This window comes from Corvus hawaiiensis, chromosome 29 (genome assembly GCF_020740725.1).
Source record: "Corvus hawaiiensis isolate bCorHaw1 chromosome 29, bCorHaw1.pri.cur, whole genome shotgun sequence".
NCBI lineage: Eukaryota > Metazoa > Chordata > Aves > Passeriformes > Corvidae > Corvus > Corvus hawaiiensis.
In genome coordinates this window covers 2,822,001-2,840,906 of record NC_063241.1, presented here as the reverse complement: position 1 = coordinate 2,840,906, position 18,906 = coordinate 2,822,001, and the positions used below count along the sequence as shown (strand labels likewise).

The 18,906-nt window shown below is 57.2% G+C and overlaps 2 protein-coding genes across 8 annotated transcripts; both read left to right on the top strand.

Moving 5' to 3' along the window:
• Positions 1-3,493: 3,493 nt before the first annotated feature.
• LOC125318178 (T-lymphocyte surface antigen Ly-9-like) lies at positions 3,494-10,834 on the top strand. Of its 4 annotated transcripts, none has more exons than XM_048288662.1 (9): positions 3,506-3,976; positions 6,020-6,313; positions 6,394-6,663; positions 6,956-6,982; positions 7,603-7,701; positions 7,862-7,906; positions 8,522-8,574; positions 9,087-9,173; positions 9,331-10,834. In XM_048288662.1, the coding sequence occupies exons 1-9, from the start codon at positions 3,916-3,918 to the stop codon at positions 9,382-9,384; spliced, it is 990 nt and encodes a 329-aa protein (XP_048144619.1). In that variant the 5' UTR covers positions 3,506-3,915; the 3' UTR covers positions 9,385-10,834. The 4 variants fall into 4 exon arrangements, with proteins under 4 accessions (XP_048144617.1, XP_048144619.1, XP_048144620.1 ...); XM_048288664.1 differs by having other exon boundaries at positions 3,507-3,976; positions 9,473-10,834; XM_048288663.1 differs by lacking the exon at positions 6,956-6,982.
• A 519-nt stretch (positions 10,835-11,353) lies between these two features.
• LOC125318182 lies at positions 11,354-18,474 on the top strand. Of its 4 annotated transcripts, XM_048288669.1 has the most exons (7): positions 11,354-11,552; positions 12,502-12,690; positions 15,586-15,687; positions 16,342-16,380; positions 17,547-17,636; positions 18,022-18,214; positions 18,255-18,474. In XM_048288669.1, exons 1-6 carry the CDS (start codon positions 11,447-11,449, stop codon positions 18,210-18,212), a joined length of 717 nt encoding a protein of 238 aa, XP_048144626.1. In that variant the 5' UTR covers positions 11,354-11,446; the 3' UTR covers positions 18,213-18,214; positions 18,255-18,474. The 4 variants fall into 4 exon arrangements, with proteins under 4 accessions (XP_048144626.1, XP_048144625.1, XP_048144629.1 ...); XM_048288668.1 differs by having other exon boundaries at positions 18,022-18,474; XM_048288672.1 differs by having other exon boundaries at positions 11,445-11,552; positions 17,575-17,636; positions 18,096-18,474.
• The last annotated feature ends 432 nt before the right edge of the window (positions 18,475-18,906 follow it).

Below are 18,906 nucleotides of genomic sequence, written 5' to 3'. Positions count from 1 at the left end.
AATCCAAGACAAGGATTGGATTTCCAAGGACAGATTTGGAGGCACGTGGGCAAATCCCTCGATAAACCATGGAGGGCTGTGCTTTTAATCCACCCTAGGGACCCAAAACCGCTGGGAAAACACAAATTATTCCACAACGAGGCTTATTCCTAAAAACAGGCAGGAAGAGAACTGGGAAGCACCTGGAATTGTTATTCCAGAGGCTCCTGGAGCCGGGCACTTCAAAGGCGAATCCACCCAGCCCCAGCAGGGCGGCACAAATCCCTCACCCCACATCAAAACTCCACATCCAAACACATCGAAGTCGTGTCCCGTTTTCCCTCAAAGCCATCCCGAATCCCCAATCCCCGATCCCAAATCCCAGCCCTGCAGGGATTGGTGGGGCTGAGTTTTTCTGGGGGCAGGTGCAGCAAATTTTGGAAGGTCCTGGTGGTGGGGGAAGGGAGCAGGTGCTGAAACCACAACTCTGAGGTGAGATGGGGGAAGGTTCTCTCGTGCTTCTCTCTTCAACTTCCTGGGCTTATTTTCGGTTGTTTTCAGCTGGGTAAGGAACTGGAGTTTTGTAACGTTGAAAATGCGGCACGCAAAGCCATTTACACCATTTACAAGGAGACCCTAAGAGAATTCCTTGAAAAAATGGGTTTTCCACATTAAAAGGAGCCGGTTTGGAGGCGCCATCCCTGGAGGTGTCCAAGGAACCTCTAGACCTTGCTCTGAGTGGCCAGGACTGGTCCCAGGCTGGAACTGATGGTCCTGGAGAGATTTTACAATGTCAGGAATTCTGGGATTCCATGAAAAAACCCTTTTAAGAGGCTCCTCCAGCCCGTCCGGCCATCCCGAGGCTCGGCCCCGAATCCTTGCGGCGTGTGCAGAGCTGTGGTCTGGAATCCCGGTGGGAGAGGGTGGGAAAAGGAGCCCGAACCCCGTGGAGCTGCCAAAATCGAGGGGAAAGATCCCAAAGGGCTCCGAATGCTCCCTGAAATCGCGAACTGAGGCTGCCCAGGGGAGATCCGAGGCAGCAGCGATGAGGAGGGAAAGGGAGGGTGAGATCCATGAGATCCCATCAGGGCTGGGGCGCTCGGGGAAGGGTCCCCGGGTGAAGGAAGAGCCTCCCCCACTGTGGTCCCAGCACGGGGCCACCGCCAGGCTGAGCCCCCAGGGCACCCGGAATTGCCCCCAGCCCCGAGATTGTCACTTCTCCCCGGCCTTGGAATTCCTGGTTACTCAGTCTGGCCCTGCAGGGACACCGCTGGGACCGACCCATCCAAACCCACGGAAGGAGAAGGCTGGTGGGGAAGCTAAACTCGCAGGAAATTTGCTGATTAACACATCTCAGGATGGGCCGTGAGATGATAAAACCCCCTCAGGGGCTGTGGGGAAGAGCTGGGGCTGAGCCTTCCCGAATTTCCTTTAGACTGAAATGAGGCAGAAACAGCCCAAGGTGAGAGCGCTGAAAAATGGGAGAAAACGTGGAGGGGAGAAGGAGCTGAAGGAAGAGCAGCACATCCGGAGAACATCGGGCTGGGATGGTGTCGCTCGTTACCAGAGGGTTCCCATGCCCGTGGGGGGCCAATGTTTCCTTCCTGCCGGTTGCCCAGTCCCCGGGAGTTTGCCCAGTTTTGCTCCGCTGGTCCAGCACGGCCCCTCCCTCCCTCCCTATCAGAGAAGGAGCATCTGGCACTTAACTCGCTTGGCTGATGAACATGAGGAGGATCCTGAGTGGCTGAAAGAGGAACAGACCCACGGCCCGAAGCCGGCAGCGGCACCGCGCAGCAAAAACGGCCGCCAAGAACTTGCAGCTCTTGACTACGGGTCCAGAACCGCGCGGCTTTCACGACAGCTGGGTGGGGCCATGGCATCGGGCACTTCCAGGGGGGCATCGGGGTTGGGGGGCACGTCAAAGAAGGACAATCCACAGCGGTGACGGAAAGGAGCTGAAAAGCTTCCGAGACGGGTGCCGGACCGAGGGTGTTGCCGTGGCCACGTAACAAATGTCCCCGGTGCTCCGTGGGGAGCAGGCTGGAGAGGGAATTCAGTAGGGGAAGGCAGCGAGAGGATCCGAGGGATGGAGCAGCTCTGCTGGGAGGAAAGGCTGGGAGAGCTGGGATTGTTCAGCCTGGAGAGGAGAAATTTTGGGGTGACCTCAGTGTGGCCTTCCGGGACCTGAGAGAACTACAAGGAACATTGGAGGGACGATTTCCAGGGGTCTGAAGTGACAGGAAAAGAGGGAGTGGCTTCAAACTGGTGGAGGGGAGATTTAAATGGGATATTGGGAAGAAATTCCTCCCTGAGAGGGTGGGGAGGCCCTGGCCCAGATTATTCCATGGATTCCCCATCCCTGGACAGGTCCAAGGCCAGGCTGGAGCCACCTGGGACAGTGGGAGGTGTCCCTGCCCATGGCAGGGAGTGGCGCTGGGTTACCCTTACAGTCCCTTCCAACCCAAACCAGTCTGGGTCAGCAGCTCCCAGTTCCTCACCGGGGCAGAGGAACTGGGTTTTTTTTTCATGTTTTTAACCCAACACTTCCCCTTCACCCCAAAATTTCACCACAAGGCATCTGCATGTGACCTTCCGAGAACAACCTGGACTGGGGAAGTGCTGCTTTCCAAAGATTGCCCTGTGCAGCTTTGGGATGGCTTTGGGACTGGAGCAGCTCCTTTATGGCCAAGGCTGAGGGAATCGAGGCTGTTCAGGTGAAGCTGGTGTGACAAACCGGGGTGTGAACAGTCATCAACAGGAAATTCTGTAGGTTGAAACCAATGGTGGGGCCTCTGTTAAAATATAAAAATATAAAAACACCATGGAGCGAGGCGGGCTGATAAAAGTGTTCGTGTGGTTTTCTCACCCGTGGTTGGGTCATGAAGGGTGCAGCAATTTAGGCCCCGTGGTCGGGACCACACGCCAGGGGTGGGCAAACCCCAACTCGTCATGGAAACCTGAGCTGCAAAAGTCCATTTCCAAGCAAAGATGAGTGTGGCAGCAGGGACAAAGAGCATTGCTGGGGCCCGAAAACCAGAGATGAACAAATACTAACAAATATCCAAATATCCAAATATTAACAAATATCCCAGGAACCTCTCCGGGGACCAAGCTGGAGAGAGGGACCTGGAGCTGCTGAGAGAGTCCAGAGGAGGCTCCAGGATGATCCGAGGGATGGAGCAGCTCTGCTGGGAGGAAAGGCTGCGAGAGCTGGGACTCTTCAGCCTGGAGAGGAGAAGCTTCGGGGTGACCTCAGTGTGGCCTTGCAGGACCTTAAGGAGCTACAGGAAAAATGGGAGGAGACAATTCCCAAGGGCTGGAGGGCCAGGACACAGGGAATGGCTTCCCAGTGCCAGAGGGCAGGGCTGGATGGGATATTGGGCAGGAATTGTTCCCTGGGAGGGTGGGCAGGCCCTGGCACAGGGTGCCCAGAGCAGCTGGGGCTGCCCCTGGACCCCGGGCAGTGCCCAAGGCCAGGCTGGACATTGGGGCTGGGAGCAGCCTGGGACAGTGGGAGGTGTCCCTGCCCATGGCAGGGGTGGAGCTTTAAGGTCTCTCCCAAACCATTCCATGGCTGGACTCGGCTTCACTCCTCAAGGACACTCTGGAGACACCAACCCACGGGCACCGATTACCGAACCAGGACACTCTCCGGACCGTGGAGCACCTGAGTCGTTTGTCACACGTGGCCACGATGACACCCTTGGTCCGGCTGCCGCGCTCCTCCGTGGTTGGAAAAGGAATTTCACGCTCCCAAGTTTCCATGTGAGTTTGGACGTTTGTGATTGACGGGTCCTCCTTATGACAAACCACAAGAAAGCAAAATAAGCTCCTTCGCCCCACCCCGCTGTGGTTAAAACTGCAGAAGCAGTCTTGTTCCTCTCACGGCAATAGTTTCTGAATGCTTCATGTCCCAAGATCTTCTCCACGCTCTGGATGTCCATGGACTCTTTCCAGCTCCAGCTTCTCGCCCTCCTCATGCTCCTCCACACAGCCAGTAAGTGCCAGGCGCTCCTCGTCCCTGAAGGGAAGGAGATCTCGCGGTGGTTTTAGGGATGAGGGATAACGGGGACGTGTGGGTCCAGGGGAGCAGCTCCGCAGGGTGGATTTGTACCCAGATGTTGGGCAACCAGCGTGAAAGATGCCCCTGGCTCTCGTTGCCATGGAAACCTGTTGATAAACTGTGATCACTTCCATCTCTGGTCCAGCCTCTGTCCAGCTGCTGCCTGGGGAGCTCCTGGCCCAGGTTATTCCATGGACTCCCCATCCCTGGAGGTGTCCAAGGCCAGGTTGGAGCGACCCGGGACAGTGGGAGCTGTCCCTGCCCACGGCAGGAGGTGGAACAGGACAATTTGAAACTCCCTCCCAACCCAAACCATCCCATGATTCCACAACTCTCCTCCACGGAGCAGCCGCCCACCGGACCGGGAGCTGCCTCCCTGACCTTCCCAAGCCACCTCCAGCTCCTCGTTCCTTCATCCCTTCCATTTCACCTCCACCTCCATCCGCGCAGCCCTCTGCAGAAGGGAAGGAGCCCTTGGGGGGCTCGGGGTGGGCTTAGGAACCCCCAGGAGGGTGGGCACCTGTGGGACCAGCTGCACTGGGGTGGAGGATTGGGCGACCTCCCAAGGATGGGGCAACCAGCAGCACGGATGCTTTGGTCCCTTTTTGCCACGGAGTGATAGCATCAGTTCTCAGCTCTGGGGCAGCGGCTGTGCAGCTGCTGCCAGATGTTCTCTGGATGTCCTGCTCTGCCTTCAGGTTCTGCTCCCCTCCACGCTGCCTCCTATTTTTGGAGGTCCCATTTTGGGGTGTTTTGTGGCTGAAAATAGGCTCAGCTGACCCCAGCTGCTTCCGAGGGGGTTTTATCACCACATGACCAGTCCTGTGCTGCATTAATCAGCAAATTTCCCGCGAGTTTATCTTCCCCACCGGTTCTTCCTTCCATATGGTTCGGAGAGATTGCGCTGTCCATGTCTCAGAGGTGGCTGAAGGAGCCAGAAATTCTGAGCCCAACCTCGGGGCTGAGTCAGGATCACTTCTCTGTTCCAAAAACTGGGAAGAGCAACTCTATTTCCAGTCTAGACTGGGTGACACGTAACTTTGTAATGGGAAGTTGCCAAAACAATGGAACAACTCCTTCCTCCTTGTGACCCAGGGTGATGGTGTGGTGAGTGCAGGGAAGGGATGGATCCAGAGGGATCTTGGACCTTGTCCTGGGCTGCATCCAGAGGAGTGCGGGAGGATTCTCACCTCTGGTCTCGTGAGATCCCACCTGGAATGGCGAGATCCTGCCTGGAATGGCGAGATCCCACCTGGAATGGCGAGATCCCACCTGGAATGGTGTCCCCCAACACAAGAAGGTCACAGAACTGTTGAAGTGGGTCCAGAGGTGGCCACAGAGTTGGAAAGGGAAGTGGAGGCCCTTCCCGATGGACACAGGGAGTGGTCAGCCTGGAGAAGAGGTGGTGGAGCTGCCCCATCCATACCTGGGAGCGTCCAAGGCTGGGCTGGCCGGGGCTTGGAGCAGCCTGGGACAGTGGCAAGTGTGGGGATTTTAAAGGAGTGGAATGAGAGGATTTTAAGGTCCCTCCCACCCCAAATCTTTCCATGGCTCCCCGATTCTCCTCCAAGCAGCAGCTGCACGTCTGGCCAGGGGTTCCCTCTCAGGTTCCCGCTCAGGTTGCTCAGAGCGAACCTTCCAGACCTTCCCATCTCCAACTCCTCCTTCTTTTTTCCCTTTCGGTTCCCCTCCCGGTTCTGCCCTCGAGGCTGCGCACGAGGCTCTGGGGGCTCAGCCTGGGGGTGGCCTCGTGCTGGGACTGCAGCGGGGAAGGCTCTTCCTGCACCCAGGGACCCTTCCCCAAGAGCCCCCCACCTTCAAACACCCCCAAGCCTCGATGGGATTCGTTCCCTGGGTTTGGCATCTTCATCCCACCTTGATCCCACCTTGATCCCACCTTCATTCCCAGCCTCATCCCCCCCTCATCCCACCTCCATCCCACCCTCATCCCATCTCCATCCCACCTTCTCTCCCCAGCGTGCGCCGATGGCACCAGAGAGGTGATCGGGGCCGTGGGCGCGTCTGTCACCTTCCACATCCCACCCCCAGCTGGAAATGCGGTGTTCTGGAACTTTGGGAACGATCCCATAGCAACCGTGCTACCCAAGGATCCCCCTGAGGTCGTGTTTTCAGAAGAAAAATACAAAAAGCGCTTCACTTTCCTCGAGAACGGCCGCGCACTCAGCATCTCCCAGCTGAGCTTGGAGGACGCCGGGATCTACTCGGTAAAGATCGATGGGAAAATATCCACGTTCACCCTACGCGTGTACGGTAGGTGCTTCTAGCGCTGCTTTTGGGGTTTGTTCCGCTCAAAGGGGTTTCCTGACACTCTCGTCTGCCCCTGTCCCCAGGGAAGCTGGCAGAGCCCACGGTGACCTGCGAGGACCGGAACTGCTCGGCCGGGAGCTGCCGCTTCTCCCTGCGCTGCTCCGTGCCCGGCACCGGCCTCGGGAGCATCTCCTACCTCTGGAGCAAGGGGGAACAGCCGTGGGATGAGGGGCCCACGGTGCTGGTGGTGAATGAATCATCCTGGAACGAGCCGGAGTCACTGACGTGCACGGCACGGAACCCCGTCAGCAGCCGGAACGTCACCGTGGTGGCACCTGGTGACCTCTGCATAGGTGAGAGCTGTGGGAAGGTTTGGGATTAGGATTGGGATTAGGATGGGATTGGGATTGGGATGGGATTGGGATTGGGATTGGGATTGGGATTGGGATGGGATTGGGATTGGGATTGGGATTGGGATTGGGATTGGGATGGGATTGGGATGGGGTGGGATGGGATTGGGATGGGATTGGGATGGGATTGGGATGGGGTGATCCCACTCTCCGGGGCTCCAGCTTTTCCCCGGAGCGGTGGCTCGGGATGCAGAGGGAAGCGCTGACCTCTCTCCCTGTTCTCTCCCCTCGCCAGAAAACGCCACGCACCCTCCCGGCCCCGGTGAGCTGCCACCCCCTGTCCATGTCCAGCCGCGCTCCCGAGCGTCCCCAGGCGTCCCCGTGTGCCCGGGGCAGCTTTTCCATGTGTGGCCGGGGAGGAGGATTGGGGAGCCTGAGCCCAGCACCCTCCAGCTCCTCCCAAAACCCTTTCCAGGGAATGTTGGGGCTCTCCGGGCAGTGCCCTCAGCACCCCCGGGCTGGCTCTGTCCCCTGGGGGATTTTGGGAGGGCAGGAGTCCCCCCCCGAGTTTGGGATGGGAGCACCGAGTCCATCCGTGTTCATGGAATCCCATTGATCCGCAGAAATATCCCACCCATCCCAAATCTCCCCAAGAGATCTGGGTGCTCCTGTCCTGGCAGGACTGGGAGATCTCCAGAGGTTCCTTCCAACCCAGCCATTCTGGGATTCTGGGATCTTGGGATTCTGGGATCTTGGGATTCTGGGATTTTGGGATTCTGGGATTCTCCCGCCGCTGCTTCCGCAAAGCCGCTCGTCCTCGTCCAAGATCTTCTGGAATGAGGGATCCAGGGAGGGATTTGGGGCCAGGTTCCGTCTGCCTCGATGCCAGGAAGAACCAGATTTATTTGGGGATGTTACCACTGGATCTTCTTCCCTTTCCAGATGCCCACTCTGGCGCCCGGACCGGGATTGGGGTCGGAGCCAGCCTTGGAATCGTGTTTTTATCAGTTGTCCTCTTTGTGCTCCTCTGTAAATTCAACGGTGAGTTCATTCCCGCATGGAAAACCAGCCCTGGAGCCCTGGGGAGCAGGAGGTGGGACCTGGGAGGGGGGCACTGATTTGGAGTGGATTTGGGGTGGATTTGGGGTGGATTTGGAGTGGATTTGGGGCTGCTACTGACTCGGTGTCGCTTCTCCCCCAGGCTGGAGGAAATCCCATCTCTCCAAGGAGAAGAGGATGAACACAGGTGGGATTTTGGGGCAGTTCTCTGCCATTCCCTCACTGCCGAGATGTCCCCGAGGTGGTTTTTATCCATATTTTGTGTTTCCATGAGCTGGAACAAATCTCCTGCCTCCTGTTTTGCCCCTGGATGTGTCCGGGTGGGATTTCGGGGCTGGCTCAGCGCAGGCTCCTCTCGGATGAGAATTTGGATCCGAGTTTTCCGGAGGCAGCTGTGGGCAAACCCGCCTGGCACAGCGCTTCCAATGGGAAATTTGGACCCAAAAATGGGATTTTAAAGGGTTTAAATCCCCTTTTCCCCCGCCTCTGTTCCACGAGCAATGAGGGCTTCACATGAAGGAGAAACAAACAGATTTTGTCCTGGGATTTGGGATTTAAACCAAAAAAAGTGGATTTCCCCTGTCCTTGGTGCTGGAAGCGCATCCCAATCCTACAGCGACCAGGGAGGGTGGGATGAGGAGCAATTCCCAAATCCAGCAGCTCCGAGGGCCTTTGGGGTCAAGGTTTCACCTGAGCTTGCACTCCTGAGGTCGGGATTCCCCCCACGCCCCGGCCAGGAGCGTCTAGGGGGATTCCCTGCATCCCAAACTCCCCGAATTCCTGATTTTTTCCCCCATTTCAGTGAACACAGTCGATGACATGACCATGTACGCCGAGGTGGGCCCTTCCCAGCAGGTGAGCCTGGGGATCCCCGTCCCCTCCGCAGTCCCTGCGGGCACCCTGGGGACAGCCCGGGGACATCCTGGGGACAGCCCTGGGGACACCCTGGGGACACCCTGGGGACACCCTGGGGACAGCCTGGGGACATGGTGGGTGCAGCTGGACAATCCCTGGCTGGGCCAGCTGGTTCCTTTCGGGAATTCCAAGAGGGATGTGCCACAGCTGGGGTGGCCCAAGGGCACCTGAACTTCCTGGGGTGTCCCCAAAACTCTTGTGTCTGCCCCCAAAAACTTGGCTGCCCTTCCAAAGGGAGGGATCAGAGGGTGATGGGATTTTTGGGGGGTTGGGAAGGACCTTAAAATCATCCCATTCCATGGGCAGGGACAATTCCCACTATCCTGGGATGCGCCAACCCGGCCTTGGGATGGGGCAACGCTTCCAGAGGGGGATCTTTGAGGGGTCTTGGGATTTGGGATCTCTTTTCCAACACCAAGCCCTAAAACGCTGCTAAAACCCTTTTCCCCCAGCGTATCCCGAATGGAACTAAAGCCAAACCAACGGAGGCCCTGGAATCCTCCTCAACCATTTATTCCCTGGTCAAGCGTCCGGGTCAGGTGAGCTGGGAGAGCCCAGGGTGGGAGATGGAACCCCTGGAGCTGGGGACAGGGACAGAGGGGTCCAGAGCCTTCCCACAGATCCAGGGATCCCTCTCCAAGGGTGGGATCAGCCCCCACGATCCCAAACCGAGCCTGTGTCCGTTTGTCATCGCAGGCGGGCGATGGGAAGGAGGAAAATGCCACAGCGAGCCTCCTGGAGCTGGTCTAGAAGGACCTGGAGCTGGTCTAGAAGGACCTGGAGCTGGTTTTAAGGGTCTGGAGCTGGTTTAAAGGGTCTCCACTCCTCGGTCACACAGATGGACCCCACAACGTGACTCTGGAAAGGCTCCGGCATCCACGATCCCACTTCGGACGTGGATCTCATGGATCTCATCCTCCCAGGGATCTCCCTTTCCCTCCTCATCGCTGCTGCCTCGGATCTCCCCTGGGCAGCCTCAGTTCGCGATTTCAGGGAGCATTCGGAGCCCTTTGGGATCTTTCCCCTCGATTTTGGCAGCTCCACGGGGTTCGGGCTCCTTTTTCCCACCCTCTCCCACCGGGATCCCAGACCACAGCTCTGCACACGCCGCAAGGATTCGGGGCCGAGCCTCGGGATGGCCGGACGGGCTGGAGGAGCCTCTTAAAAGGGTTTTTTCATGGAACCCCAGAATTCCTGAAGTTGTAAAATCTCTCCAGGACCATCAGTTCCAGCCTGGGACCAGTCCTGGCCACTCAGAGCAAGGTCTAGCAGTTCCTTGGACACCTCCAGAGATGGCGCCTCCAAACCGGCCCCTTTTAATGTGGAAAACCCATTTTTTCAAGGAATCCTTGCAGGATTTTTTTTTAGAAATGATTTTTTTCCCCTGTTCTGCTTCGTTTTGAAGCTTCTTGCTTATCTTACGGAAAACGAAAATAATACCCGGCAGCTGAAGCAAGAACCACAAGAACCTTCCCCCATCTCACCACAGAGTTTTGGTTTCAGCACCTGCTCCCTTCCCCCACCTTCCAAAATTTGCTGCACCTGCCCCCAGAAAAACTCAGCCCCACCAATCCCTGCAGGGCTGGGATTTGGGATCTGGGATTGGGGATTCGGGATGGCTTTGAGGGAGAACGGGACACGACTTCGATGTGTTTGGATGTGGGGTTTTGATGTGGAGTGAGGGATTTGTGCCGAGCTGCTGGGGCTGGGTGGATTCCCAGCAGGAATCTGGTGATCACAGAGGGAATCCCGGCAGGAATCCCGGCAGGAATCTCCGGGAGTGGTGCCGGGATGCAGAATTCCTTTGGGATTTGGGGACAGCGACCTGAGCGTGGGACATGGGGCCCTTCCCTGCTCCCCAAATCCACCCAGAACCAGCGCCTGAGCCCCAGAACCACGAACTGGCCTCGATTTTCCGATGCCTCTGGACACGGCCGCTCCTGGGAATTCTCTTCCCGGCCGTGCCTCTTCCCGCTGCTCTTTGTCCGTGCCTCGGTGAATTATTCACGGTGAAACCGGAGCTGCCTTTGAAGTGCCTGGCTGCGGGAGCCTCTGGAATACAAATTCCAGGCGCATCCCGGCTCCCTTCCTGCCTGCAAATCACTTTCTTGGGATGAAAACAGACTTGTTATGGAATAATTCCTGTTGTCTCGGTGGTTTTGGGTACCTCGGATCAAATAAAAGATATTCTGGTTTTGTAGAGGAGGGATTTGCTCACGTGGCTCCAAATCCGTCCTTGGAAATCCTTGTCTTGGATTGGGATTTAAACAACTCCAGGGGTTGTCCCGAAGGGATTTGGGGCAATGCTGGAGCTTCCCTATGTCCTTGGATTGAGTTTGGGACAGCTCTGGTGGCTCCGGGGATTGTCCTGAGGGGATTTGGGGCAGTGCTGGAGCTTCCCTCTGTCCTTGGATTGGGGTTGGGACAGCTCTGGTGGCTCCGGGGATTGTCCTGAGGGGATTTGGGGCAGTGCTGGAGCTTCCCTCTGTCCTTGGATTGGGGTTGGGACAGCTCTGGTGGCTCCGGGGATTGTCCTGAGGGGATTTGGGGCAGTGCTGGAGCTTCTCCTGCTCCTTGGATTGGGGTTGGGACAGCTCTGGTGGCTCCAGGGATTGTCCTGACGGGATTTGGGGCAGTGCTGGAGCTTCTCCTGCTCCTTGGATTGGGGTTGGGACAGCTCTGGTGGCTCCAGGGATTGTCCTGAGGGGATTTGGGGCAGTGCTGAAGTTGCCCCGCTCCTTGCCCAGACCTCCAACCCTTTCCCCGCCCCTTCCCACGGAGCAACGACTCCCTGGGGTGCAAAAATCACTCTATGAGGTGGGGAAATGACTCCAGGGGTGGAGAAATGACTCCAGGGGATGATTTTTATCCGTTCCTCTACCAATTTCAGCACCTTTGGGCCCCAACTGAAGCTTCCTGTGAGTAAAAAAGGGGAAGGAGGAGGTTTCAGGAGGGGGCCGGGAGGGGGATGGGCACAGCAGGATGGGGCCGAGCGGCTTTCGGGGGCTCTGCCTCGCCCTGCTCTGCTCTGGGGCCGGTGAGTGGGGCTGGGGGAGCCTCGGGGTGTGGGGCTGGAGCGAGGAGGAGGAGGAGGAGGAGGCTGAAGGCAGCGGGGGCAGCTCAGGGAAATCCCTTTAGGGAGTTCCCTGGGGGTTAAGCTCAGGTTTGGGTTGAGCCCGGCCTTGTTGAGCCTTGTTTGTGTTCCCAGGAGGGTTTTGGGGTCTCCCAGCACCCCAAATCCATCCCAGTGCAGATCAGGAGGGGCTTTTGAACCGTTTTGGGGGGTTCCGTTGGTTTTAATCGCGGTGCGATCTTGGCATGGCCACGAATGGGACTTGGAGGATCCTGGTGGCTCCTTCCACCTCACATCCCGCAGCTCCATGCCCCAAATCGGGATATTTTTTGGGATTTTATAATTCCCTGCTTGGCTCTGCTCGAGTTCAGCCCCCTCGGAGAGCTGTGGGACATCCCGAGCTGGAAAAAACCCACCCGGATCATCCAATCCCACCCCAAACCCTGCGCAGGACATCCCAAAATCCCAATAAACCCTCCCGGAGTTTTTGGGGCAGGGACCATCCCCTGTTCCGTGCCCCACAACCCTCTGGGGGATGAATTTTCGGGATCTCCATCCCAAATCCCTCCTGGAACAGCTCCAGCCATTCCTGGATCCTGAGCCCCTTGGAATTCCCAGGACTTCCCCTCACTCTCCTCTCCTCCGAAATTTCCTTTTGGGGAAATCCCTCCTGACCCTTCACCCTCTGCTGATGTCCCCAAACTCTGTCCCACGTCCCCTGAGGGGACACGGGGCTCCATGTTCCCATTCCTGATCCCTGATTTTGGGGGAGAACGGACAAATCCCATTCCCAGCTCTCGGCTTCCAAGAAGAGGAGCCGGGCAATGGCAGCGTCACCCTGCCCGAGGAGTCCCCGGGGCCACCGGGACACCCCACCACAGCCACCGGGCACGCGGGGACAACGGTGACGACGTGGCCGAGGGCCACCACGGGCCCTCCTTGGAGCGGGGACCTCGCGGTGACACCGGCGGGGAACCAAACCCGTGAGTTCCACGGGAGGGGTGTGTCACCCTCCTGGGGGATTTGTCACCACCCTTGGGGACCTGTCACCCTCACAGGGGATGTTCCACCACCCTTGGGGGCCTGTCACCCTCATGGGGGATGTGTCACCATCCCAAGGAGGTGACACCATCCTGGAGGGCCTGCCACCACTCTGGGGGATTTGTCAGCACCCTGGGGGACCCGTCACCCTCACAGGGGATTTGTCACCCTCTCGGGGGATGTGTCACCCTCCTGGGGGACCTGCCGGGGAGGTGCCACCACTCTGGGGGATTTGTCACCATCCCAAGGAGGTGCCACCATTCTTGGGGATCTGCCACCACCCTTGGGGACTTGTCACCACTCTGGGGGACCTGCCACCCTCCTGGGGGATGTTCCACCACCCTTGGGGACCTGTCACCCTCCCGGAAGATGTGCCACCACTCTGGGGGACATGTCACCCTCTCAGGGATGTGCCACCACTCTGGGGGATTTGTCACCCTCACGGAAGATGTGCCACCACTCTGGGGGATTTGTCACCCTCTCAGAAGATCTGCCACCATCCCTAGGCGACCTGCCACCCTCGTGGGGGATGTTCCACCACCCTTGGGGACCTGTCACCCTTACGGGGGATGTGTCACCCTCCTGGGCGACCTGCCGGGGAGGTGCCACCACTCTGGGGGATTTGTCACCATCCCAAGGAGGTGGCACCATCCTGGGGCACCTGCCACCACCCTTGGGGACCTGTCACCCTCCCGGGGAATGTGCCACCCCCCTGGGTGACATGCCACCACTCTGGGGGACATGTCACCCTCTCAGGGATGTGCCACCACTCTGGGGGATTTGTCACCCTCACGGGGGATTTGTCACCATCCCAAGGAGGTGCCACCATTCTTGGGGATCTGCCACCATCCCTAGGGGACTTGTCACCACTCTGGGGGACCTGTCACCCTCCCGGAAGATGTGCCACCACTCTGGGGGATTTGTCACCCTCTCAGAAGATCTGCCACCCTCCTGGGGGACCTGCCACCCTCCTGGGGGATGTTCCACCACCCTTGGGGACCTGTCACCCTCACGGGGGATGTGTCACCCTCCTGGGGGACCTGCCGGGGGACGTGCCACCACTCTGGGGGATTTGTCACCATCCCAAGGAGGTGGCACCATCCTGGGGCACCTGCCACCACCCTTGGGGACCTGTCACCCTCCTGGGGAATGTGCCACCCCCCTGGGTGACATGCCACCACTCTGGGGGACATGTCACCCTCTCAGGGATGTGCCACCACTCTGGGGGATTTGTCACCCTCCCAAGGAGGTGCCACCATTCTTGGGGATCTGCCACCACCCTTGGGGACTTGTCACCACTCTGGGGTACCTGTCACCCTCGTGGGGGATGTTCCACCACCCTTGGGGACCTGTCACCCTCATAGGGGATGTGCCACCACCCTTGGGGACCTGTCACCCTCCCGGAAGATGTGCCACCACTCTGGGGGATTTGTCACCCTCTCAGAAGATCTGCCACCCTCCTGGGGGATGTTCCACCACCCTTGGGGACCTGTCACCCTTACGGGGGTTGTGTCACCCTCCTGGGGGACCTGCCGGGAGATGTGCCACCACTCTGGGGGATTTGTCACCATCCCAAGGAGGTGGCACCATCCTGGGGCACCTGCCACCACCCTTGGGGACCTGTCACCCTCCTGGGGAATGTGCCACCCCCCTGGGTGACATGCCACCACTCTGGGGGACATGTCACCCTCTCAGGGATGTGCCACCACTCTGGGGGATTTGTCACCCTCCCAAGGAGGTGCCACCATTCTCTGGGATCTGCCACCATCCCTAGGGGATGTGCCACCACTCTGGGGGACATGTCACCCTCCCGGAAGATGTGCCACCACTCTGGGGGATTTGTCACCATCCCGAGGACCTGCCACCACCCTTGGGGACCTGTCACCCTCCTGGGGAATGTGCCACCCCCCTGGGTGACATGCCACCACTCTGGGGGACATGTCACCCTCTCAGGGATGTGCCACCACTCTGGGGGATTTGTCACCCTCATGGGGGATTTGTCACCATCCCAAGGAGGTGCCACCATTCTTGGGGATCTGCCACCATCCCTAGGGGACTTGTCACCACTCTGGGGGACCTGTCACCCTCCCGGAAGATGTGCCACCACGCTGGGGGATTTGTCACCATCCCGAGGACCTGCCACCACCCTTGGGGACCTGTCACCCTCCTGGGGAATGTGCCACCCCCCTGGGTGACATGCCACCACTCTGGGGGACATGTCACCCTCTCAGGGATGTGCCACCACTCTGGGGGATTTGTCACCCTCATGGGGGATTTGTCACCATCCCAAGGAGGTGCCACCATTCTTGGGGATCTGCCACCATCCCTAGGGGACTTGTCACCACTCTGGGGGACCTGTCACCCTCCTGGAAGATGTGCCACCACTCTGGGGGATTTGTCACCATCCCGAGGAGGTGGCACCATTCTTGGGGATCTGCCACCACCCTTGGGGACCTGTCACCCTCCCGGGGAATGTGCCACCCCCCTGGGTGACATGCCACCACTCTGGGGGACATGTCACCCTCTCAGGGATGTGCCACCACTCTGGGGGATTTGTCACCCTCACGGGGGATTTGTCACCATCCCAAGGAGGTGCCACCATTCTCTGGGATCTGCCACCATCCCTAGGGGATGTGCCACCACTCTGGGGGACCTGTCACCCTCCCGGAAGATGTGCCACCACTCTGGGGGATTTGTCACCATCCCGAGGACCTGCCACCACCCTTGGGGACCTGCCACCCTCCCGGGGACCTGCCACCCTCCCAGAACATCCCGACCCCCTCCCTTTCCCTGTGCCCGTCCCCGCCCGGCCACCTCTGTCCCCACTTTTCCCACAGGCACCTCCTCGGGTGTCCCAGTCCGCTACTGGTCCCCCGTGCTCTTCGTGCTGCTGGCCCTGCTCGTGCTCTTTGTCACCTACCAGAAGACCAAGGGCAAAGGTCAGAGCCCCCCCCGGCACCCCAAAACCTCCAGAAGTGCCCCCAAAATGCCCCCAAAATGTCACTTTTTGGGGTGCGCCACCATCAGGGGGATCCTGATCCCCAAAAAAGCCCCTTTTGGTCACAGCTCAGGCCCCAGGGGGTTCTCCTCACTCAGGTCTGGTTCTGAAATTCCCGAATTCATCCCGAATTTCCCTTCCGAGCTCAAATTCGCCACTTCTGGGTTCGCCACTGCCCCTTGCTCAGCTCTGGCCCTAAAATTCCTGAAATTCATCCCGAATTTCCCATCTGAGCTCAATTTTGCCACTTTTGGGGTCGCCACTGCCCCTTGCTCAGCTCTGGCCCTAAAATTCCTGAAATTCATCCCAAATTTCCCTTCCGAGCTCAAATTCGCCACTTTTGGGGTCGCCACTGCCCCTTGCTCAGCTCTGGCCCTAAAATTCCTGAAATTCATCCCAAATTTCCCATCCGAGCTCAAATTTGTCTCTTCTGGCATCACCTCTGCCCTTTCCCTCTCTAATTTCCACAAATTTTGGGGTTTTGGGGTTTTTTCCCTACTTCAAACCCAAACTGGCGCGCGGCAGCTCCATTTTGGGTTTTCCCGAAGGGGATTTGGGGTGGAAAATTCAGGTTTTGGGTCTGTCCTGATCACAGGGATCCAGGACCGGGCCATGAGCGGCAGCGACTCCTCAGGTGAGCCCTGCGGGGTTGGGGTTGTACTGGGGCAACTGGTTTTACTGGGAATGCTGGTTTTACTGGGAATGCTGGTTTTACTGGGATATTTTGTTTTATTGGGGTATTTTTTTTTTTTAATTGGGATATTTTGATTTCACTGGGATGATTTTTTTATTGGGATATTGTATTTTCTTGGGGTGTTTTCTTTTTACCGGGGCAATTTATCATGCCGGGATATTGTACCGGGATATTCAATTTCATTGGGATATTCAATTTTATCGGGATATTCAATTTTATTGGGATATTCAGTTTTATCGGGATATTTTATTTTATCGGGATATTCAATTTTATCGGGATATTCAATTTTATTGGGATATTCATTTTTATCGGGATATTTTATTTTATTGGGATATTCAATTTTATCGGGATATTCAATTTTATCAGGATATTCATTTTTATCGGGATATTTTATTTTATCGGGATATTCAATTTCATTGGGATATTCAATTTTATCGGGATATTAAATTTTATTGGGATATTCATTTTTATCGGGATATTAATTTTTATTGGGATATTTTATTTTATTGGGATATTCAATTTTATCGGGATATTCAATTTTATCGAGATATTCAGTTTTATCGGGATATTCAATTTTATCGGGATATTCATTTTTATCGGGATATTTTATTTTATTGGGATATTCAATTTTATCGGGATATTCAATTTTATCGAGATATTCAATTTTATTGGGATATTCAGTTTTATCAGGATATTCATTTTTATCGGGATATGCATTTTTATTGGGATATTCAGTTTTATTGGGATATTCATTTTCATTGGGATATTTTTATTTTATCGGGGTATTTTCTCCTAATGGGGTGTGGACGAAGGGATCGAGGCCATCCCCTGAAGGACTGGGGACATCCAGAGGTGGCATTAAGGTCCTTCCATCCCAAACTTTTCCAGGATTCCCTGGGCTGGATTAGTTGGGATTTTAGGGATAAATTCAGGATCCTGGCCCAGGTCATTCCATGGATTCCCCATCCCTGGAAGTGCCCAATTCCAGGTTGGAGCCACCTGGGATAGTGGGAATGTCCCTTCCCATGGGATTGGGGTGATCCTAAAGCTCCTCCCATCCCAAACCATTCCATGATCCCAAAATCCCGTGAATTCCCTGCTCTCAGCGCCCTCATTCCAACCCTTCCCGCGCAGATTTGGGAGCCCTGGTCCAGCCCCCCGTTCAGGACCCCATCCCAAAAATCCCGGCCCTACAGGTGAACCTGGGATGGAAAAACTCTCCTGGGAATTGGGAAGGGTCTGAGCCGGGCCTGGGAGGGCTCAAAGCTGGGTCTGGGAGGGTCAAAGCCGGGTCTGGGAGGGTCAAAGCCGGGTCTGGGAGGGTCAAAGCTGGGTCTGGAAGGGTCAAAGCTGGGTCTGGGAGGGTCAAAGCTGGGTCTGGGAGGGTCAAAGCCGGGTCTGGGAGGGTCAAAGCCGGGTCTGGGAGGGTCAAAGCTGGGTCTGGGAGGGCTCAAAGCCGGGTCTGGGAGGGGTCAAAGCTGGGTCTGGGAGGGCTCAAAGCCGGGTCTGGGAGGGTCAAAGCTGGGTCTGGAAGGGTCAAAGCTGGGTCTAGGAGGGCTCAAAGCTGGGTCTCAACCCCAGACCAAGGCCGTGCCTCAGTTTCCCCTCCAATCCCACCCCGAGGACGCTCCATGGAATTCCTGCCTCTTTTCCAGAGGGAAAGGAAGGATCCCGAGACCCCCCCAGGCCTGGACCAATCCGAGACCACCTTCAGCCAGCCAGAGCCATCCCAAGCGCCGGGAGTGCCAGAAGAAAGGGAATTCCTGGGATAAAGGGGCAATTCCTGGGATAAAGGGACAATTCCTGGGATAAAGGGGCAATTCCTGGGATAAAGGGACAATTCCAGCCCCTCCCAACTCCCGCTTTTCCTCCTCCCCAGCTGGACTCGCTCCCGGGTGACTCCTGAGGGCCCCCAGGGGTGGCCCAGTGGCTTCCAGGCCACCCCGAGGTCCCGCCGGTGTCCCCTGTGCGAGGACAGGGCGGGAACAACACAATAAAGTGGGATTTTATCCCAAAAAACCTTTGGAATTTCTCTGCTGGGACACGCAGCTGCCTCTGTCATTTTTTCCCCCATGTTTTGGGGCAGTTCTGGGGGATTTGAGGTGCGGGTGAAGGTTTGGGGGTTCGTGGATGGGAAAAAAACCCCTAAAAGGGTAGAATAACCCAGCCCCCACCCCAAAAAAAACCCCCAGGGCTCCTCAGGTGATCGAGGGGCTCAGAGAAGAATTTTTTTTGGGGCAACCCTAAAAACCAGGACGGGGCCTGAGGGGTCGGGGCTGGTGTGGGATGAGCACAGGAGGAGTCGGGCATCCACCCCAAATCCTCGGCCCCAAAATTCCCGAGTTTTTGGCCCCACAGATCCCAAAAGTTTGGTTCTGTAGATCCCTAAACTTTAGTGGCAAAGCCCCCAAATCCTTGGCCTTAGAAACCCCATACCTCGAACCCAGAGACCCCAAATCCTTGGCT

Bases quoted from the DNA above. Each gene is read 5' to 3' on its own strand.
- LOC125318182 (XM_048288669.1), top strand. From the start codon at position 11,447: ATGAGGTGGGGAAATGACTCCAGGGGTGGAGAAATGACTCCAGGGGAT. The intron at 16,381-17,546 runs GTGAGCCCTGCG...CCCTGCTCTCAG, and splicing joins GAGCGGCAGCGACTCCTCAG to CGCCCTCATTCCAACCCTTC. The intron at 17,637-18,021 runs GTGAACCTGGGA...TCTCAACCCCAG, and splicing joins CAAAAATCCCGGCCCTACAG to ACCAAGGCCGTGCCTCAGTT.
- LOC125318178 (XM_048288660.1), top strand. From the start codon at position 3,916: ATGTCCATGGACTCTTTCCAGCTCCAGCTTCTCGCCCTCCTCATGCTC. The intron at 3,977-6,019 runs GTAAGTGCCAGG...TTCTCTCCCCAG, and splicing joins CATGCTCCTCCACACAGCCA to CGTGCGCCGATGGCACCAGA. The intron at 6,664-6,955 runs GTGAGAGCTGTG...TCCCCTCGCCAG, and splicing joins ACCTGGTGACCTCTGCATAG to AAAACGCCACGCACCCTCCC.